We start from the raw sequence: 24,991 nt of genomic DNA on the forward strand, positions 1-24,991 counted from the left end.
TCAATACGCGAGAAACTACGCTGTCAATACGCGAGCAACTACGTCGTCCGTGTTCATCCCGAAGATCGCCAGCATCATCAATATCAACGGAAAATCCGTGAGTTACATGTTACGCGATTCCCATCTTTTTATGTTCAGCCCAATATATTATTTTATCTGTACACTCTCTGAGTATAAAAAGATTATTATTTTTAAATTGTAAGATAATGAAATTCTTTGTATAATTTGTTATAAAATAAAGTCTACTATACAAATACAAGTTGTACGAGTCGAATTCATTACATTGGCGCCCAACGTGGGGCTCGATTTAGAAGCAAATTCTACTTCGAACTCCGAGATTAAGTTTATGAAGAAATACTACGTCGTGTGCAAAGAAGAAAACTACATCTGTAAAAATGGCACCGAAAAAGAGCGTTACTGAAGACGTATTCAATGCATTCAAAGCGGAAGTGGAAAGAAATAGCCGATATTTGGTTGACAAATTATTGCAAGAAATTAACAAACTTAAAGAAAAATGTAGCAATATGGAAGAAGAGAATACCAGGAAAATCGGAGAAATAGAAGAAAATTATGAAAGAAAAATTGAATTAATTGAACTAGAACTAAACGAGGATAAAATCAAATACGATCATGTTAATCGACAACCAGTGCACAATTACAAGCCTGAACCAACGCACAGTACCGAAATATCACGTCCAACATTTTATGGGAACAATCGCGACGTACACCCCAAGGATTTCCTATACCGACTTGAAGAATATTTTGCAATAAAACAATCCTACGTCGGCGAAAAACTTATCATTGTGGGCGACTGTTTAAAAGCAGCTGCGTCGAGTTGGTTTTCAACAATCAGATTTCAACTGACCAACTACGATGACTTCAAAAAAGCATTCATAGATGAGTTCTGGTCCAGGGAGATACAGATACAAGTATGGAGTCAATGCTTAAGCACTAAGCACATACCATCCAACACCAATTACCGTGAACACTTTGCTACATGGGCAACAAAACTTAGACATTTGGAGGTACCGAGACTGTCGGAGCATGAAATTGTTAAACACATAGCAAGGCACTATCCCGGATACCTACGCGCAATATTAGTATCATTGTCAGATTGTAACATTCTCACAGCGATGAAGGTACTAGGAGAAGAAGGACAAGAAGAGCAAACAACAGAAAATAAGTCGAATCAACAGAAAACAATCAGAACGATTCCAACAACAATAATCAAAATGGTCAAACTAACAGCGGTTGGAACAATACACGGAGTAGTGGATGGAGTAACCCAACACCACGCAACAACCGCTGGAATAACCAACCATACCGCAATAATGACAGACGTGGAGAGACCCAACAGAGTAATCAACAACAAACTGAAAAAATCAATCAAGTATCCACAGATAAAGAAGAACAAGCAGGACCTAGGGATAATGAACAGCATGCGATAAATTCATTGAATACAACGAATCAATCCATAAGTCCGTACATCCAATGCACCATCGAGGGAGAAGAAGTCAAGTTACTCGTCGATACGGGAGCCACAGTTAGTGTACTCACTAAAGAAGTTGTTGATATAATCACGCAAAGAAATCAAAGATACCACAGCTTCCGGTAACAGGGATACAGATAAGCAACGCCGTGGGCAAGAAAATCTGCAAAGTATCAAAACAAATCTTTTGCGAATGTAAGATAGGTGAAGTATATCTACAAACTAATTTTATTCAAGTTGAGAACTTGAATGAAAAAGGAATAATTGGCGCAGACATATTGAAAAAATATTCCGCACAGATCAAATTCAGCGAACAAACGGTCCAATTCAAAATCGGTAAGTTAGCTCACACCATACCGTTTGCAAGCCAAAAACCACGACTGATCAATTCCAAAGAGCATCTACTTAGCATAGAAGCAAAGGAAAATCTAGAAGACAACCAAATAGCCCTAACCAAAGACGAACAGGAAATATTTGTGTCTCTACTAAATAAATATGAAGGAATCTTTTCGGATCAACCGGGAAAAGTCGAAGAATTTCAATGCCAGATACGGGTCAAACCAGGGGACCCAATTTACCAGCGGCAATATCCAATACCAATAGCACGGATCCCCAAAGTTGATGCCGAAATACAGCGCATGGTGAAGTTTGGGATCATTGAAAAGTCAACGTCACCATGGTCGTCGCCAATAGTATGTACCGAGAAAAAGAACGGCGACATTAGACTGTGCCTTGATGCACGAAAAATAAACACAGTAATAATACCGGACCGGGAATGCCCGACAAACATGGAGGAAACGTTAATGAAATTTCAAGGTATGAAATATCTAAGTTCCATCGACTTAACGGCTGGATATTGGCAGTGTCCATTAAGGAAGGATTGCCGGGAGATAACCGCGTTTCTACACAAAGGTAGAAATTATCAATTCAAAGTACTACCGTTTGGCTTAATCAATTCGGTAGCCGAATTTCAAAAAATACTCGACCAGGTGCTAGGACCAGAAATATTACAATTCGCTGCAATATATGTCGATGACATTCATATCACCTCAAAAAGCTTCAATGAACACATGCAGCATCTAGAACGCATATTTCAGAAGCTATCGCAACATCATATCACCATAAACCGTAAAAAGTCACAATTCCTAAAAAGTCAAATAGTCTTCTTAGGACATATTATTTCGGAAAAAGGCATTTCCATGGACCCAGACAAGATACAGGTGATAAAAAACTTTCAACCACCTAAAACGAAAAAACAAATACAATCGTTCTTAGGATTCATCAACTTTTATCGTAAGTTTATCCGCGACCTATCACAAGATACGGAGCAATTGAGCGCATTAGTAAAAAAGGATACCAAGTGGATATGGGGAACAGCACAGCAGCAAGCATTCGAAAACATAAAGGAAAAATTCCTGGAGGACATCATTATACAGTTCCCGGATTTTACACGAGAATTCTACATCAATACCGACGCTTCAACGACACATGTGGGAGCGGAGTTATACCAGATCAAGGAAGACGGACGACATCAATCACTGGGATTTGCTAGCCGAACCCTAAACTCTGCGGAACGTAATTACAATACTACAGAACTAGAATTACTAGCCATTGTATTTGCGTGCAAGAAATTTCGACATTATTTGTTAGGACACCAAGTCAAAGTGCTCACGGATCACCATGCACTGACATTCCTCAACACTTGCCAGTTATTAAACTCCAGGTTGGTAAGATGGTCAACATTCTTACAAGAATATCAACTGGAAATCATCCATATACCCGGTAGAGAAAATATAGGAGCCGACATGTTAACTCGATATCCCCAATCTCCCACCGAAGAACCCCAAGCAAGCACACGAAACATTATCATCAACAAGTTAACTTTACTCAATTACAGCTCAGAGTTGAGAAAGCAATTCAAAGAGTTACCCGCATTACAACAAGCAGACGAACACATTCAGAAGCTCAAATTACGGATGAACGGTCGGACAGAGAACAACCTCATTGTATACAATCAACTACTATTCCGTAAATCCAACAGTGGAGAATATCAAATAATTGTTCCAAGAGAACTAATTAAACCATTAGTGATTGAAACCCACCAGATATATGGACACTGTGGGACATACAAAACCTATCAGTTGTTACAGCAACACCACCAGTTTCAGAGCATGTATCACACCATAAAACGCATTATCAAGACTTGTGATTTATGCCAAAGAACTAAAGTAAACAACGTCACAGCCAGGGGACCAACACTGAATTTGATTCCAGAGAAGCCGATGGAGATGGTATCAGCTGATCTCATGGGACCTCTGCCTAGGGGACAGGGGGGATGCCAGTATATCCTTGCCATCCTAGACATTTTTTCCAAATACATAAAGCTCTATCCGTTGAAGAGGGCCACCACAGATACAATTGTCAGAAGGATCGTAAATGACTATATCCCTACCATGGGATTATTTCAAAAAATCCTTACGGACAACGGAACACAATTCACAAGTAAAAAATGGATCAGAAAAATGGAGGAATTGAAAATCAAGAGTATACACACTACCGCATACCACCCAGAAAGTAATCCTGTTGAACGTGCTAACCGGGAAATTGGGAGATTGCTTAGAACATATTGTCACAAACAACATACTAACTGGCTCCGATGGCTAGATAATGTGGAATTCTGGATAAACAACACCACACACACCACTACAGGATACTCGCCCCAGTACATCATGTTTGGAGAAAACATACCACTGTCTATAACGCAGTTAGTAACATTTCCAAAATATGAACCAACCAATTCAGTACCTGACATAATCCAAATAGTAATGAAGAAGAAACTCAGAGGAAGTCAAAATTAAGAAGCGAATATAAAGATCGAGATAAGAAATTCCCGAAGTATGCCGTAGGAATGAAGGTCTTAGTAAAGGAACATCGTTTATCTTCAGCGGAGGACCATGAAACACACAAACTATTTCTCCTATACCATGGGCCGTACCAGATATGTGAGGTACATGACAACAATACCGTAACCGTAAGAGACCAGTCTGGACACCTCCGAACGTATAATTTTAAAAATATAAAGCAGTACCACGAAGGGGACCAACCCATTCAACTCAACTCATCATCTGAACAATAAAACAAAATAAAGAAAGAAAAAAAAAATATATATATAAAAAAAAAAAAAAAAAAAAAAAAAAAAATAATATTAATAATATGTAAATATGTAACTAACTTTCATGTCATGCTTGTGAATATTGTGAATAATAACAATCAAACATACTAATAAACCCATAAACCAACCCTTAGGCATCAGAACCATGAACATTCCAATCCAGATACCTTTGGGAAAACTACGCCGAAGCAATCCTATCAACAAGATCGAACTGACCCACATTGACTCGCACCTTACAACGAAGCAGAAGAAAAGAATCGCTCGATTCTTTCGTGAAGAGGCTGCAAAGAGGACAAAGTACAACGTTGAACCAATATGGACTCTACCAGACTCAGTTAAAGCTGTTAAAATTCAATCAACCCAGGATGATGGTCTCAAGGGTACCCATGAAGATGAGAAAAATCTTCCAACTACGAAGGAGTCACCATCCCCAAATATCTCCGACGGTACTGTAATCCACATCGAAGAACCCGAAACTGATAATACCGACGAACTTGAGGTATCAACGTCTCCACTACCCGGAACCGACAGTGAGAGCGAAACTAACAGTGATAAAGAACCAGATTTAGTTGGAGAACTAGTAAGCAAATTGTTAACAACAAATCAAGGATCGTATGTTAACCTTAAAAGGAACCTCTCCACCGCACAAACCTTCCTTAAATCATTTGAGGGGATGTCCAAAACACAAATGAAAAAGCAAGCCTACAAGGAGAAGACCAGACACATCAAAGCCCTGAAGGAACAACACAGACTATAATTGGCTAATCTTCCATAGACCAAGACATCCTCCCAATTCATTGAGTTTTTATTATTCCTCGATCCATCGTCCCGATATCTCGTCACAATAAAAAAGGGGACTATGTAACGAGACAAAACGGAGTGCCAAGTGCTAGTGGTGCACTCTCGGGTCTCGTTACCACACTACTGCAATATGACGCCGCCGCGCACTCTCGCGCACACCCGAACGTGATTATGTACTAGATTATAGGCGCTCGGCGGTAATCTAGTACATCATCGCAACACAGATGGCGCGAAGGAGCACCTGGTTTTGGGCACCTCCGCCGCCCGACATAATAACCAATTTCCCCACGAAACCCGGGGAAATAGAACCCAACTATTAACATATTTGAACTCAGCAAGATCAAAACTATAAGTTCCTGAGAAGCAAATATATATACACATAACTGGAAAGTTCGAACTGCCAAAAATCAAAACCACCATCCTGATAATGACATCCGGACTGACAACAAGATAAGTATGAGCCAGCAGCCACGGTAAAAACGACCTTGCTCCCTGCTGAGTGCAGTACATTTGAGAGCCGGACGGTAGTAACGCACCGTTATACACGGACTCAAATTGCTGCACACTTATCAGCTCTCTTCGCATAGCCTGCACAAACCGGCCGGTATTCAAAACACCGGCATACACGGAGGTGCAACAGGCTATATACGGCTGCCCTGAGCCGTCCCTCCTTCACCACATTTTACGCGACGCCACTACGCCGCCAGTACGCGAGCGACTACGCCGTCAGTACGCGAGCCACTACGCCGTCAATACGCGAGCAACTACGCCGCCAGTACGCGAGAAACTACGCCGTCAGTACGCGAGCACTACGCGTCAATACGCGAGCAACTACGCCGCCAGTACGCGCGAGAAACTACGCTGTCAATACGCGAGCAACTACGCCGCCAGTACGCGAGTCACTACGCCGTCAATACGCGAGAAACTACGCTGTCAATACGCGAGCACTACGGTCCGTGTTCATCCCGAAGATCGCCAGCATCATCAATATCAACGGAAAATCCGTGAGTTACATGTTACGCGATTCCCATCTTTTTATGTTCAGCCCAATATATTATTTTATCTGTACACTCTCTGAGTATAAAAAGATTATTATTTTTAAATTGTAAGATAATGAAATTCTTTGTATAATTTGTTATAAAATAAAGTCTACTATACAAATACAAGTTGTACGAGTCGAATTCATTACAATAATAATATGGTATGAATATTAGCAATATAATGAATGCAATTTCTTTGGAAAATATTAAATCAATCGACCGTAATACTAAAAGTAACATAAATTACTTTAATAGCAATATCAAAATGCATATTATGAAATATACTTTGTGATATAAGTTGATAGACCGTCTTTTGCTCAGAATCGTTTTTCGTATACAATGATCTTTTGATATTATGTTATTAAATTCAAATTTAACACATATATATTACAGGACCCACTCCCACAACTACCTACTGCACAGCATAGTGGTATCCACTTACCCAACTTATTTAAGTAAGTTTAATACAATTAACAAATATTTTCTAATTAAAAATATTTTAAGAATGTGCTTTTTACTAAGAAAATAAACTTTTTGCTCGTGAATTTTTAAGATGAATAAAAATTGTATTATACTCATACTGTATATAATTGTATATACTTATACACAATATTTATGTATATAATATTTTAAAATTATTTCTACATATTTAATGAAATAGGAACAATGAACATGGATGTGCGAGATATATCTATAACTTTTAATTAAACAATCATTGTAAACTATACGTATATTAATTTAAAACTTAATCCCGGGAACACGTTTTATATTTTATACATTATGAAAATATAGTGACATACCATGTAGAGTAGATCATTTGTAAAAAATTGTTTATTATATCGTTTTAATCGTTTAATTCTTACGGTATTTCTCAAAATAATCGATCCATCGGTGGCAATTTAGTTTGACCCAAACTGCTTTTAGCATAATTGGATAAAAAGCGAGCCATATTTCATATGTTTTTTTATTATCCATATTATGTTTAAAATGTATCAATTCCCATTTAATAACAACGTTTGTCATTTATAAATTATAATATTATGTACAAATGCTATTTATTTTTTTTTTAAATAAATGTAAATAATTATGGTGGAGACACGGACCGTGTTTCAATAATATACATCCATTATTAGTGAATCGTGTCTTTGGTGTGATTCGTTTGTTGAACGAGTTCAATAACTTCAAGAATAAGTGGTTCTGACGATTTTAGTGTTGATGATGGAATGAGTGTTGATCCTGAATCCCACCTCGATAAATACCAGCCATTCAATCCTTATTGTTCTTGTTAAGTAGTCAATGATGCTCAAAAGAGTATTGAAAATAAATATGATACACCCATTGCTAGTACTACAGTGGAATTAAAAAACTGAAATAAACAGAGTAAAGGATTTTGGCTTAATTTGATTTGTTATTCTACTGACTAGATAAGAATGACCGCGCGTACTAAAAACCTTGTGTGCGCCATAAAATTGTATTATTATTAATTATTATTTCATTTTTAAATCGAAAATTTTTAATTCGTAAATCGTACTTTTATTTCATTAGTTTTAATATATTATTTTGTATATATTTTATATGAAATATAAATGTACGGCATTTTGTTTCAGACAATTGAAATATCCCAAGCACCTGTTGAATGACCTGCGTGTGCACCGCGTAGTTACGCCGAGTTAAACATTTATGTCCTTTGTGTTATCACATGATTAAACCGCGAACGAATGTACTTTCTACGCCTCGTGCTCGTAAAAATAAATTACCCAATGCGACAATAATACATACTTACTCATAGCAAAACTATAAACGCAATACAGCACATAGGACTGCACTCATCTTTTCCCATGGTATTAGTATCGATTGCCGCAGACCGTTGCCATTGTGTATACATTGTAACCAAGCGTGATACAATTGGCTTATCAAAACGTTCCATAATTCACAACCCATATAATTATTCAAATAATTATATATTATTATAATTGTTATCATTGCCATCGTCGTCATAGTCGTATTACCTGCACTGCTGTGAATATTAGAGGCTATTTCGTATTTCACGTAATCGAATTCGGTTGTATCCGATACTGTACCGTTTCTATTTTTTCGACTGTACTTGCCGAGAGATGCGTCGTCGTTTCGTTGCAGTCTTCCGCAGTCGGTGGTTACAGTGCGCAATGGTCGCGATGGCGCTCAGCTACGCGTCCGAATGTGTAAACCGCAACGAACCGTACTGGGAAACGGATGTGGCATACCTACACTGGTCAACCGACGTGCCAGCAATCACCGTGTGCTCTGCAGCTTCCGGTCTTTCGGCAGATCGCGTTGGACCGCCGATGCTGAGGTCGTCATATACACAACATTGCATTTTATTAATACATATAAATAATTACATGGATCCTTCTTCGACTTATCACGATTTTTTAGTTTTATTTCGTCTTAGATATCTATAATATACAGTGTTCCTCTCGTGTAGAATAACATACACGACCATTGTGACACTGTGGCCATTCATCTTCTAGATTCGTTGCCATTGTTACCAATATGTTTTCAGTCGATTGTAAACGAATTGCATTTATTGCTACTTATAGTATATTAAATTAGGTTTGTAAAGTGTTCGGCACCTAGTCACTAGTCAACAGCACTTTTTTCGTTTTTGTTGTAATTATTTATTGTACGTCATAACTCTTCACTCGTTAAATCAAATATATAAAATAATATATTTAAACTAAATTTGAATATTCATCAAGAAAATCTTAAATGTTGCTTATAGAAATGTAGAGTACCTAAATATTAATTTCTGAATATTACCCTAATCTACCCTTATAATTATATCTCATATCTACACCATTAGATGTATTATTATACACTGATATTTCAAGTATCTATGTCCAGCTTTTTTTAAGTCAATATGGACAATTATATGCGCCATTCTCGAAAACCAGTTAAACAAGCAGTTTTGTTATCTTTGAGTCTGACTAAAAATGAACAATGTGGTCAATAAAAAATTGCTCTGTTAAAAAAAAAAATAATGTTCACATCTGTTAACATATGAACGCCATTTTAAAATAATAAATATTATTAAATTTTGAGTTTCGCCATTGTTATAGTTTGTGGTTCCACCAACTGTGAACACAGGCAAAATAAAAAATGTACTTAATTATCATGAATAATGTTTAATAATGATTTCCATTCAATAAATAATATAAAGTTCGACATAAAACTTGAAATTTTGAGAATTTTTAAATCGCAATACTTTTCATTCAGTACTATACGGCTACACAACTGTATTATATACAAATTCTTTATGGGTAAAACAATGTTTGGCGGGTCAACAAGTATTATATATATTAATACTATCGTTATTGTTTTCATTTTCACTACATTCTAATTTAAATAGCCAAACATGCACTATTCCGATTTACTGGATTATCTTAATTGTACGTTTAATCCATATCTTAATAAAGGCTTTTAAAATAATACAAAATTTGATAAATGGTAAATATTTTAAGAATAATTATTGTTTTTTTTTACCATTTTGACAAAACCAAATTTGAAAAAATTAGTTTTGATGAAATAAAAGTTAAATATTAAATAAAATTGTTATAGTAGTATAGTTAGCTATAAAAAAAAAACGAAAATTCATGTATTATAAGTAAAACAATAAAAAAAAACATATAACTTATTCTAATCTTAGTAAAAATATTCAATATAATAAATAATGTACAATAACGAGTTAAATTATTAATTATTATAATATGATCATTAAAATACTATTTAGTATTTTACTTAAAATGTGCACAGTTGAAACTTAAAATGCATTAATTTTTCTTTAATATGATAATTTTTTTTTCTTAAAAATATGATTTGTATCATATTGAACTTACTTTTAATTTTAACAGTAAATTAAATTTAAATTTATACGTAGATCATCTATTATTCAAAATAAAAATTGTATGTTGTATACATTTCAAATCATTCAATAAGGCATACTCATATTATAAATAATAACTAATCAAATTCTATGATAAGGTTAAGATAAGAAAGGTATAGTTCATTTAAAATAAATCTGAAACTGTTAAATAAATAAAATAAATTGAAAAATATTTAAAATTGAATTTACCTCCAAAAAACAATAATTAAAATAAAACTTATTTTAAACAGAATAAATCAATGGAAATGAAAATATTAATATAAAACAATAATTAATATACTTTTATTGATGAAAATATATCTTCTTCATTATTGTACGTTTTATTAACCATCATTTCAGGTATCACATTTACAAACCACCTACTTGTAATGAAAAATATTGACGAAACCCAAAAAAGATTACATTACAATTTCTCATTCATTAATAGTTTATTGAATAAAATGTATTTATATAGATAAGTTATATAGGCAAGTTAAAAATATGTAAAATTAAAAAATATGATAGAAAAATATCAGATACAAATTTTGATAAATCAAAATTAACTATTTAAAAATTACTCTATTAGCCATTGGGTATCAATTTTATTATAATGGTATACCTAACTTTAAATATTTTCAAAATTAAATTTTCTCAGAAAGTTTTAGCTTTTAGTTTAAAATGATGTACAATGTACCTACATATTCTAAAAAAACATTTAGTTTCAAATTTTTTACGTGAAAAAGTTTCAAATCCATTTTTTTTTACCTTTTCGACTTACGCCCCTTTACTGACCCAATATTATTTTTATTTTTTACTAAAAACTTTTATTTTGATAAAGTTTTCAAAATAAATGTGATTATTGCGGGTGCTATGTTAAATTCAATTTTACTGACGGAGTAGACTGAGACGTGCATTCAAGTCATTAAATACAGCTTTCGCAATCAAAATACTTTATTTTTAACAAAAACGATAATCTTATTGAATAACTGACAATGGTTCTAAAAACCATTTTTTTTTTTTTTTTTTTAATATTATAAAAAAATTTCAGTATAAATCTAATTATTCCAAGTAAAATAATAAAATAATATAATTTTTATAAGTTTATCACAACTTATCCATTAGTTAAAATCTAAAAATTAAATGCAATAAAATAGGTTATTTTAACACATTATTTTTCATTTATTTTAGTGAACTTATTGAATTTAATTTTTATAATTCAAGAAATTAAAAATTATTTAAATGACAGTTCATAATAAGTATATTATGATAAAATCATATTTTTAATTAAAAACAACTTTATTATTACTATTATTACTTAGTAGGTATAAGAACGGTTTATTTTATTAACTGATTGTCGGTAATTTAATTTAATTCATATTTATTACATCTAAAACAGACCTTTTCTTCGTTTTTATCTAAAAATATAAGATGGAAAATTATCCAATATAATATGTCATGATATAAAAAGTTTAAAATTATATACGAGTATTATACAATGTTATGAAGTATTATATATTCTCTCTTTGATTTAAAAAAAAAAAAAATAATATCAAAAAAAGTTTATCAATCCTCTTCGGGGACTATGCTTTAAAACCCAAATCAAATTTTCTATCTGTCAACCAATGTATTCTACAATTTATTCCTGTGGTTATTGCTTTATTCATACAACCAAACAACAAAATATTTATTTTGAATATTTGTGTATTATAATGATCGTGCAATAAAAAAACAATAATAATAGTTAAACTTATATAATAATGTAATACGTATACGTATACAATATACTAATATTGATTATATTTATGAGTGTATAATGCATATTTTAATAGTTTAATATATTTTGAAAGAAAAATATTACCAAAAAAATACCTATCGTGTAACAACTTATATGCGATAAATAAAATATATTAAATTTTATAACAATAGAATTGGAAATTCAAAGTCATTTTTCCGAGACTTGTCAAATGCAAATGATTTTAACCTTTGACAAAAACACATTTAGAGGGTTATCAAACATGTATATAACTAAATATATATATATATATATATATATATATATATATATAAATAATGCACACACGTAAGTGTGATTTAATACCAAAACTCCGTTCTTTAATAGATTAAATTGATATTTAGTATCATTCTTATTAATAAGTTTTGTTTTCCATAATATATATTGTAGGTATACTATTATAGGTACAATAAATTTTAAATAACCTTATACTTAGAAGTTTCACTTTTTATAAACTTTAAAATTAAAAGATATTTAATTATTCTTAAAACTTAATAATACGTATAACGTATTATAATCATCCAATAAATATAAACAGTAGTTACGTTGTAGATAATAATATGTTGTGTGTACACAAATGTGATGAAGTGCAAAAGTAATTTAAGTAAATGGAGAAAATTCATATTATATTTCAATTTACACGCAATAATATTTATTAATTATAATCTCAATTAAATAGTTAATAAATATTTGTTTAATTAACATAATTTATATAGAGACAAGTGAATAAATATTTATATGTTTATAAAAATGTATTCCTTTACATACAAGCTTGTCCTTAAAACTTTTATGCAGCAAAAAAATTTTTCAAATTGTTCAGTGTTAACATTATATTGGAATCGTAACAAAATAATGAATTATTATAGTAACTTAATGTGTAATTATAATTTACCCATAGGTACATACATTTATATTTACTTAGGTATAAAAATATTTCTAATTGAATTAGTCTGTTAACTCTTACATTATGCTATTTAATAATAAGTTATATTTATTAAATGTTTTCTAAAAACAGCCAAAATTCTATGAAATACCTATAGTTTTTCATTTTTTTTTGACAAAGTACCACTGAAAATGCCTTTACTGCATTACAGTTCAGCTAGAGTTAAACTTGTACAAGTGACAGATGTTTTGAATAAAAATTAAATTTAAAAAAAAATATAGATTTCTTGATTGAATAAAAAAAAAAATTAAAATAATATAACTTTCTGAAGTCAATACATTTATTTTATTATATTTACTTGTAAAATTTAAGTGGGCAACATAACGTATATTTTATTTTATGAACAATTGATAGTCGATACTAAAATCGTTTAATGATATTCTATAGTTACTATCCTTGAATAGGTACTGATAATAATATTTTTTATTATTATCAATATTTAAAAAAAAATAATTTATCTTGTTAATACTACAATAAGAGTTTATTATACAAATAAATTCAAAATATATTTTACGTGTTAATTTAATTTATTATTATCTTTGTAAAAATCTAAACAAATATTTTCTTATTTTTTTCAGTAAACCAATGTTCAATGAGATTGACAATACCTTAAGTGTAAATATAATACAACGAACAAACGAATTTAAAAAAAAGGTAAGCTTACAATAGAATGATAATCTGAGTAAAAAAATTGAAATTCCTTTATAGTAACAAAAATCCAAAGAGTAGGTAGATATATACTCGATCAATTTAAACACAAATTAAATTTAAAAAGTCCTTACAATGTGCTTCCAAAACTTTTTACAGGTACTCATGTACATTATTGTATTTTATACACTGTACAATTTTCAAAATATTTAGATTATTTTAATGTATTTTTACACCATTATAATTTGGACATGGTCAGTTTTGAATGTTTTGATTAATAAGTTGAAAATAAATTTTTATTTAATATACAATAATTACTAAAAAAATGAATAATATAATGTATGCTGTGTTTATGGAGATAATTCAATACACCGTATATTTCAATGTAAATATTATTAGTAGGAATAAAATCAATTATACAATATCGGTTTTTTGAATGCAAGTATTTATTATTGAATACAAATTGTATACTTCCAATACACTTATTCATTCAATGACGAGGTACTACATCTACTCTAGGTATATAGCAGAGTGATATAATCGGCTTTTATTTTGCAATTTTGCATTTATTTAGAGTATTTAATAATAATAAATATTATGGTTATTACTTTTGTTTATTTCAACTTGAAAATTTATTCAATAAAGTTTAAACTCTCTCCTATAACATAATGAGATATAAAATATAAATACTACTTATAATATTTTTGAAAACATAAATGTTAAATATCTTGAAAACAAAATATTCTAGCAAAAAATAAATAGCAAACAATATTTCATATTTAAAAGTACTATTTGACATCAATTGATGTCGAAAGCAGTTTTTCTGTTTACAAAAATCTATTGATAAACTTATTTAATAAATAATATATTATAAAATAATAAACTATTTTTGTTAAAAATATTGAACAACATTGTATACAATTATACAGTTCAAAAATTATGCTTTCAATAATTTAAAAGCAGTAAATAAAATATTATTAAATTATATATATATATTTTTTTTTTTTAATTAGTATTTAAGATTATTAAGTAAAATTCAAAAATCCATAAATTATAAATGAAACATGATTCAAAAACAAAAATATATTTTAATATATATTTGTTTTTAATTTTAAATTTAAAAATATAATACTTTATTATTGTTTTTTTAGATAAATATTTTAATTAATCTTTTGAACCAAGAAGTGTAATAGAGGTATATGTGTGAATGTATTGTTATTTGAATTTATGTTTCTGAATGATTCTATTTTCACCATTCAATTTTAAGTATTACGAATGATTTTAATAATTCCTAACTATTTATTTAAAGTTATATTGTTCTTTTATGAAACTATAAACAAAATATTCGATAATATTTATATGAAGTTTTGTTTCATTTATCTTTTCAGTAGATCATTCTAATAACACTTTTTTGCCTTACTCTTGAAACAAGGTTTTGGATAGATATCATTTTATACAAATATCATAAATAATTTTGAAAATAAAATTGTTTAGAGTTATTAAAATAATCATTCAACTCAACCATATCAAATCATATTAGATACATTAGTTATTTATCGTTCAAATAAAAAAATATACAGTTGACGTTTCTAACATAAAATATTTTCTGTAAGCTACGACTTAAGTGTATATTTTATTTTTCTTGATAATATGTTGCTTTTTGGGTATTTTTAATACAACCTATTATGAAAATTTATGGGAACAAAATTTAAATATCATTTTAATTTTATCTAACAATATGATAGCTATATGGTTCTATAATATGTACATTACCGACTACGTTTAAAAATGAAACTAGAAAGGTTTAGCTTGTTTACTAGGCGTATAAATAAATATACATAATATTTATATACTTCTTTTTACACTTCTGTAGAAGTTAAAATTATACTCTTGGGACACTAACGTTGAAAGTATTGCTTCAAATGTATCCCTAGTGTCATTTTACAACAAAAATAAAACCGCAATCAAAAGTATTGTTATGACGCCTAAAAATGGCCTATGGATAAATACTTAAAAGAAAATACCTAAGCTATGGCGTTTTAGTTATTTAAAACAATTGTTTTGCAGATAATAAAAAGGAATTAAGTAATCCAACGCATAGAAACAAAAAATTACAAAGACTTTGAAATTTAAAAAAAAAATGGCATATTCTGATGAATATAATATCATCACATTTAAGTTATATTTCTAGATTAAAATATACAAATTATAGTACCTGTCTAAAAACGTGTTCTTTTATAATTGAAAATCAAATTATACTAAAAACTAATTTTTGTTTTTACTAATTAAAGGATAGTACCATATTGTGTAAAAATATGTTTAAAAATTGTTCGTGGAACGGAAAACCTTTCAACTGTTGCAGACATTTTCAATCACACCGATTTATCATTGAAACCCCGTGTTTTAGTATCAATTCTTTACAAACAATTAACAAGTATGATTAAATGATACATAACTAAAATCATAAATTTTACAATATTAATACAATTTAATGTTCAACAGGAAAAAAAAATTAGTTGTAAGCCATTTTTCGAAAAACGGAGAATTAAAAATAGAATTCAATGAGCCAGTTGAGGTAAGGAATATAATTTAATACAACGTGTACCTATATATTATAGCGTCATAATTTTAGCAATACAGAGTTAAATAAATATATTTTTTTTATATTTACAAATATAAATAACATTCAACTTGTATTTGATATAAATTATATTAACAAAAAACAACAAAGTCATACAATATTTTATTACCATCAATTAATTATTTTTAATACAATTGCATTAATATACATTTATTTAGAAATTGTAAATAAATGTCTATTTACCAAATTTGATGATGTAAATTTTTCATATAGCTAATAAGTTTTAACCATTGTTATTAAAATGTATTTTTTTATCAACAAATACAAAAAAAGATATTAATACTTTAAGCTTTTACTAGACCGGATTGTCCTCGTTCATTAAAATCTTTTTTCTAACAATAATATATATTTATTTCATCAAATGATACCCGTGATACACATGATACCCGTTCAATAAGCGTAGCTTGTGTTTGGAATGAGTGTAAGTTCAAATAAAAACAAATAAAAGGTATTAAATATGAATATCATGATTTTATAAGATAAAAAATATATATAAAGGTAATAAAATAATAATAATAATAATATTATATTATATTATTATAATTCTCACAATAATTAAAGTACGTACATATTATAATTTACGCCATTATTTTATTTGGCTTATTTATTATTACAACTTGTATAAACAAGGAACTAATTCTTATTTTTTTGGTAGATTATTTTTATATTTATATTTAAAACCAGTTTAAGAAAATATATTTTGGAAACCATTAGTTAATATTGTAATTAGGTAATATTTGAATAATATAATATTAATAAGTCTCTGTATGAACTCAAAGTATAAAAAAAAATTGTTTTTTATAAGATAATTATTATGTTACCGAGGGCATTGGAAGTTAAATTATATAAGCATACAAAATATGGTCAAAACGGACGTGTCCCTGATATCCGTATTTGTTTTTAAAACTTTCATAAAAATAATGTTTATTTGTATATCATGAAAATAAAAATCTTTGTTGTTTGATTAATTAAATATTCAACCAAAACAAGGATCCAAAATTGGAATTTTAACAAGACCGTGAAGATTATTATAGCACAGCAATAATAATAATTATTATTATAATTTATGAACAAAATAATTATTATGAACCATCTCGCCCTTTTCTTAGTAGACGTTTCTGACCGGACAATTCGTGATTATTAATATATGAACGTCTTGATATCCATGAATATGCAACACGAACAATGATTTCAATATATACACCTAAATATGTATATCATAATAATATAAATTAATATTTACCTCTGACGGTCGGTTTAATATGTATGAATATCTATGTTCTACACTCGAGATGGCTCGTCGGCCATAATATTATCTGTTGTTTGCACTTTAAATTTATATATTTTATACGCCAAACCGTATACATTTTTTTAGATTTCGCTGCACGGTTTGGTGGACGTAAGATTTGGTGAGTTACAAAAACAATACGTTATGGTAAACACGGGCGAGGAAGTGGAACTGTTGTATACGACCCGTCAGATCATCGAGGACGTTTCGTTGGTAGCTTTGGACTTTGCCAAACGCGGATGTCTGTTGCGAGACGAGAAAAAGTTATTTCATCACCCCGTTTACAGTAAATCCGCTTGTTTACTAGAGTGTGCTTTGCGCCGACCCGAAGTCTACGGTAAGATATTGAGGAAATAAATGTTCTAAACCGTATATAAACAATATATATATACTATATGTTATACATATGTATAGGATCTCTGCTCTCCCCCGGTAACAGTGGTCCTCATTTCGTCTGTAATACGTTTCGTTTGGACAGTACCTTCATAAAATGTATATATACTTTATAAGAAAAAAAAAACCAACGTATTGTCTAGAAAACAATAAATAATCTGTGAGCTGAACGATATACGAGCGTTTAATATCTATTGAGCAATACGTTTGTTTTGTTGTTATTAATTTTCTAGAAAACAACCGAAGAAGAACGGAAATATATAATATTATATGTACCTACCTACCATTTTTAACAGTACAATACAACGACACATTAATTTACACTTGTTTTAGATTTTACGACCATAAACAATTTACGATTCTAAAAGTATAATAATATGATGTAATTCATCCCAATAAAAAATATAAGGTTTAAGGGTTTTTATACTTGTTTTTTACTATGATTGTTTTTTTTTTTTTAATTAAATTAACCATCATGTATTACAATATGCTTTGTTACCTGGTAATTTTTTTTATTATTATTATTATAAGACAGTACACAGCCTGAACAATAAGTATATATGGTATTGATTACTTTGATATAAGCTGTTTAGAAACCACCCACTAACGATATTAATTGGAATTGGTCCATCAATTATTTATTGTAAAATAGACTGTAGTATATAAACATAGAATTTAAACCGTGAGCATTAAAAGATATAACAAGAAAATTATCGGTAATGAGTTATTTGCATTTTTTATTATTTAATAGTATAATAATGTGTTGAGGTGGTCAATTAAGGAGTTAATGAATGATTTTACATCATTTATTGAAGTCTAATAATGTTTTATTGCTATAACGTGGAAGAAGCTTAAATTGTGTGATTAATCTCAATAAAAGTAATTTAGAATATTGGTTTGTAAATGGAATAAGTGTCAAAGATATAATTTACTGGTAATAGCCAATTTATGACTTTCATTTACAATAATATTATTAGAAGTACAAACACCATTCCAAATGTCGGTAAAAATGTTTAGGTCCACTGAAAAACCTTAAAACTATAATTAATGATAATAATTGATGATAATTACATGAGGTCCAACCTATGTTTTTCTTACAACAATTCAAATATATTAAAAATGTAATTACAATTTTTTGTATTAGTGTTTAAATTTTAAATATTGACATTTTACAAAATTACTAAATACATTATGTTCATTATTTTATAGGTACTTCAATTTTAATATGTCTTAATGCTAGTAAATACAATACGATGTTCTCCATTTATTTATGATAAAACATAATATAAAAAATAATTGCATAACTTTTTAGTCCATATTATTTTTAAAAATTCCAAAAACAATAATTTTAAGAAGTGTATTACCATGCGATAAAATTGGGATGAGAATACTTGGTGAATCACTTTGTTTGAAGGATTATGCTAATAAAATCAAATAAACATTGAATTATTTGTAATAATTTATTTATATATTTACAAATAAAATGTATATTTTTCTTTTTACTCGAAATATATGTAATATTTTTAGATATCTAATAAAACTATGGTTATTGTTTGTGTTAATATATTTTTGTTATAGCTAAAAACTACACATTATGTGATTGTCCTCCTATATGTGCAGAAATGGAAATAAATAACATATGGAATGGAACCCAGAGGTATGTAATAATAAACTAAATAAATTTGTATTTTTAAAAAGTGTTAAAGTGTGTGGGTTAAATTTCACCCACCAAAGAAAATAAGTTTCCTTAAAATGTGCTTTAAAACATACATATTCATTTAAAGAGTCCATCATAGAGATTTTATCGCTCAGTTCCGTATAATATATACGTAAGGTTTTAGATCAAATTTCAAATTTATCATACTTGATACAATAAGTTAATACGTTTTAACAATGTCTTATAATTCATATTAATTATTTCCACGAATCATGAAACGAAATTTAACATTTTGTACAAATACTCTAAAATATTATATTAAAATTAAATTGTATAATATGATAATATAAGTAAATAATTATGACATAATATAATATGCATTTAGATAGCTATAATAAAATTATATTCAAACTTTCTTTATAGAAACATTGTTGTATATTATTTATGTAGATAATACATGGAGACCATTTTCAGAAAAAAACATTTTTTTTTTTTTTTTTTATAAAAAAATATACAATCTATATTATATCATAGACGTAATGAGTAAAATATGTGTGATAAGAGAAAAAATAGAAAATAAGTTACATAATTTGAGAAAGAAGCCACCCAGATATGACACTCAATTTGATTTAAATCCTGAGTGATTTCATTAAGAAAAACATTTAAAATTTAAAAATCAATTTTTTAATTTTGGATTTTTTGGTGTTATGTTTCTGCAATTCCAATCGTAAAATTTCTCCTCCAGTTACCCATATTTAAATCACACTAATCTCACTCTTTATCAATACTGAGCGAATATTACACAAAGATAGTGAAAAAAGGAGAAATTTAGGTTCGAATATTATATGAAATGTGTGACGTTACCGATAATATGAAGTAGTAATAAATATTTTAAGAAGGTCAGTGTCGAGCAGTAATGATGAGACAACCGTCAAAGACGTCAGATCAATAAAATTGTACATGACGAAGTGAGCACGGGTATCAAATTACACAAGTAGATAATTTCATAATATATCTGATGTGATTGAAGTAAGTCATGGAATAAAAATAAATGAACAAGTTTTTTTTGAATTATGTCTCTGTTGCTATCGATTATTACTGTAATAATTTATTATGAATATAAGATATTTTACAAATCTTAATTTTAATTGTCTATATGAGCATTGAATATGTGTGTAAATGTAGAAGTTAAAAATGTTAAATTTAAAAATAAAATGGAAAAATGAGAGAAAAAAATGTTGTATATTATTGAATTTTTATAGATCATATATAACATATAATAATGTGTATTGTTTCATTGTTTTTCCTCTATAAACTCTAAAAATTAATAGATTGTATTCAATACAATTTTTATGTATACATTTCTAGAGACTTAAAAATTGTATAGATTATTTTTTCAACTTCTTTAGGTTTTTTTGAAATAACTTGCACGTGAATTAAGTTTTAGCTCACAAAAATTGAATATTTAGTTTTTATTTAAATGGTTGTCATTAGATTACAATTTATATTTATATTTTAATTAGTAAAATTTTATAGATATATTTCAAGTAAAACTCTTCTAAAATCGAATTAGTACTAATGAATACAATTTATTGCAATAATTACTTTGTAATTTTCTTTCTTAATTCTAAAGAATATTTTGATAATTTGATAAAAAATTCAAAACCAATTTTAACGGAAGTGAATGTACGTTGTATTTTATGTACGATATGTTGAATTTGTTTCAATTTTTAGTTCTTACATAATATATATGTTTAGAAATAGGAAATGAAAAATTATGAAATTGATCATTGTAGTTGTGTTTGTATCATATTATATTTATTCAACTGAAGCAAAATGAAAAACCATAGAAAGATTAATCTCAGGCAAATTAGGTTAATACAGTTAATATTATATATGAATAACTTTGTGTTGAAACATTTATGTTAAACAGTACACTATTTTATCAAGAAAAAATTTGACTCATATATTATTTACTTAAAAGTCTAATAATCTATACTATACAAATAAAATATTCATAATTACATCGAAAGTTATTATTTTAAAGTACTATATCGCGTGAATAATAATATTAAATATTAATTTTGTTATTAATCAATATATTTTTAGATCGGTCGATAATGTAACAAGATGCATTCTTACTATGTCAAAACCAGCAACAGAGCGATTGGTAATGAAAGCCAAAAAAGATTACTTAGATTTAATAGGTAAACCTTTTTTAGACATAAATTTAAAATGATTAGTTTTACGTGTAATTTTTCTATCGTACTTGAATATATACGTAAATACATTAATCAAATCGATTTAATAAAAAACTATGAAACAAAAACACATTAGACGATAATTTAAATTTTATATTTATGCAAGCTATATTATAGATTTAATGACTAAGATATTTTATTTCAATGGTTTGAACATTAAATTTTCAAATCTAAACTCTAAAGTATATATTATAATTTATTGTACAAAACATTATTTATTTATAATACTATACGAATAATAAAATTTAATTTTAGTGCTTGGAGTTATTTTATAATTAAATTAAGTCGCCAAATATATAAAGTATTTTTAGGAGTGTATAATAGTATACAATGTTTTTTCATAATCAGTGCCAAGTACAGGCTGATTTCACCTTAACGTTTAGTACTGGCGATGACAACAATACTATAGCTAAAACTCGTACTCGTTAGGAACATGAATTTTTACATATTTTATTTTGTACTTTTTAAGTTTTTGTTTAATTATATGATATAAATATTTTTAATGCGTATACGTATACCAGTTTATTCAAAATATGATAATTGTTAAGTACATAGGTAAAATATTTAAAAACATTAAATTATACAAAGATTAATTTTATTTAAGGTTTCGAGTTCAAAATGTTTTTTTTTATTATAAATATCATACATAGGTTCAAAACTCGATATAATATCAATTATATTAAAACGATTTTTGTTATGAACAACATCGTATTGATACTTACAATTCATACTATAGTAATATGGGCAATATAAGTAACAACGCTATGTTTATTAATACCATAATATAAGTATTAATGTACAGATTAATGGACAGATAATAATTATTGATTTTGCAGTTGGTTTAATATAATAATGTGATAGGTTTTTTATAGTTTTAAGTATTATTTTAAAAATATATCATGGTTTTATCCTAATACGTTTTGTAATGATTTCAGTTATCGTTGCATGCCTGCTACAATTGTTCACCGGAATTAATCTGTTAGACATTCCAAAATTTATATTTAAAAAAAAATAGTAATAAATCCTGATATTATATAACTTATAATACATTTAAGTTAAATTTATAATTTTGATAACATTTTTATTATTTTATTATAATTCAACATTTCATAACTTATTCGATTAATAAAATTGATAATTGATAATTGTTTTCGTTTGAAAAGCTTTTATTTATGCATAGACGCATATAAGTAGCTTTAAAAAATAAAAAAATGTTAAAACTTGTATTCATTCGTCATAGTAAAGTTACAATAATAATATACACTATTTTCTATCAAGTGATATAATTATATAAAATCAATAATATATTAGTTGTGTAATCCTGTTTTTCCAATATTTTTTATACAGTACCTATTGAAATAATTAGAATACTTATACTTAATAGTTTTCAAAAGTAAGTACCTATATTATAATTTATAATGTGTAGAATATCGCATAATAAATGAAGTAAGTATATTACTATTATCGATAATTAGAAACCATAAACCATTGTGTGCTATTATTTTAATACTTCTTTAATATACATCGACCAACATTTAATGATAAAATGTACATGTATAATGTATAAACATTTAAATAAATTGATAATAGTAATGATGTATTATTAATATTATGATATTTATGATATAGTATTTATATATTGACTGATTCATAAAAACAATTAGCTACTTATTTCAGTATTCACAAATAAATATTGTTATTAGGTATACAATTTGTGATATGCATTTTAATAGGTTTTTTTTTAAACAACTGTATGCACTGAGTTTAAATTGTCTTGACAAGATTAATTTTATAATGTAATTTATACATTGAATTAAAACAATATTTTTCTTACAATTTAACCATACAAATTTCACTTACTGAGAATTTTTTATGCAGCAATATTAACTTGGATAATTTACATAGACAATTATTATAGGGGTAACTAGTTTTCTCATAAAACTTTTTTGAAGTTTACTGTCAATAATAAAATACTATCTATTGAATTGGTATATAATATAATATAAAATATAAATCATTTTAAATAATTGATTACAATTATTTATTTATAAACATTGAGGAAAGAGCTTCAAACTATGTTAATTAAAATGGACTGGAATTATCACTTCACCAGGACAACAGAATACGTTCCGAAAAGTTATGTTGTTATTTTATACTATTGCATATTATTAATTTTTCTTAGGGTTTCTTTTGAGTTAATTTTTATAATTAAAATTAAAATGTTAAAACTAATAAAAATTATTATAAACATTTTTTTATGACCAGATTTTTCTCGATCAAATGGATGTATTTTCAAGATTATAAAACTTCTAGATGAAATTTATTATTAAAAAAAAAAAAAAAAAAAAAGTACTCTTCAGTTTTACACTTTATATAAATCATAAATCTTTTAACTCTTTTATTATTATTATTATTATTATCCTGTAAATTGGAAATATTTATTTTATTCTTTAATGGTATATATATCCCATTCTAGAAGTCACATGAAATACATCCATTCAATTTTTTAAAAAACCCGGTGTTATATTATAATGTCTTACCATTAAGATTATAATTAAAAAAAGTAGGTATTTTATAGGCGCATTTCGGTGGTGGATATTTGTCCATCGTCCCTTCGGTCCTCGGACAGAATAGTGTAATTTTTTCTGTAGGTATTCGATTTGAATGCAATGATTATATTCGATAAAAAACGATTCTGAGCGGATGAGGGGATCTTTTTTATTTAATTTTATTCGTTTCTATGGTGATAAACAAAGCGTTTTAAGAATAGCTTAAGAACGATTTATATAAATAGGTAATTTATATAATTATAATTATAATTTATAATTAGGAAATATCATAAAAATGAAAAAAAAATATAAAAGAAAAGAAAAAGCTCAAAAGTCGCTCAAATGTTTTGAAAATGTTATCATGTCTAGGTAAGGATAATATAAGTAAACAACCTAAATTTCAAGTTTTTAAACGA

At 27.9% G+C, this 24,991-nt stretch overlaps 1 protein-coding gene across 2 annotated transcripts; it reads left to right on the forward strand.

The window, feature by feature from the left end:
- The first annotated feature begins 8,607 nt into the window (after positions 1 to 8,607).
- Positions 8,608 to 23,093, forward strand: LOC114119001 (uncharacterized). Of its 2 annotated transcripts, none has more exons than XM_027980453.2 (8): positions 8,608 to 8,834; positions 13,717 to 13,792; positions 16,078 to 16,220; positions 16,289 to 16,361; positions 17,803 to 18,052; positions 19,687 to 19,765; positions 21,875 to 21,972; positions 22,962 to 23,093. In XM_027980453.2, the coding sequence occupies exons 1-8, from the start codon at positions 8,617 to 8,619 to the stop codon at positions 23,039 to 23,041; spliced, it is 1,017 nt and encodes a 338-aa protein (XP_027836254.2). In that variant the 5' UTR covers positions 8,608 to 8,616; the 3' UTR covers positions 23,042 to 23,093. The 2 variants fall into 2 exon arrangements, with proteins under 2 accessions (XP_027836254.2, XP_050058935.1); XM_050202978.1 differs by having other exon boundaries at positions 21,875 to 21,935.
- Positions 23,094 to 24,991: the final 1,898 nt, after the last annotated feature.

This window comes from Aphis gossypii, chromosome 3, assembly GCF_020184175.1.
Source record: "Aphis gossypii isolate Hap1 chromosome 3, ASM2018417v2, whole genome shotgun sequence".
Classification (NCBI taxonomy): domain Eukaryota; kingdom Metazoa; phylum Arthropoda; class Insecta; order Hemiptera; family Aphididae; genus Aphis; species Aphis gossypii.

Excerpts from the sequence above, each read along its gene's own strand:
- LOC114119001 (XM_027980453.2), top strand. The coding sequence starts at position 8,617 with ATGCGTCGTCGTTTCGTTGCAGTCTTCCGCAGTCGGTGGTTACAGTGC. Across the intron at positions 16,362-17,802 it reads AATTCAATGAGCCAGTTGAG|ATTTCGCTGCACGGTTTGGT; the intron begins GTAAGGAATATA and ends ACATTTTTTTAG. Across the intron at positions 21,973-22,961 it reads AGATTACTTAGATTTAATAG|TTATCGTTGCATGCCTGCTA; the intron begins GTAAACCTTTTT and ends TAATGATTTCAG.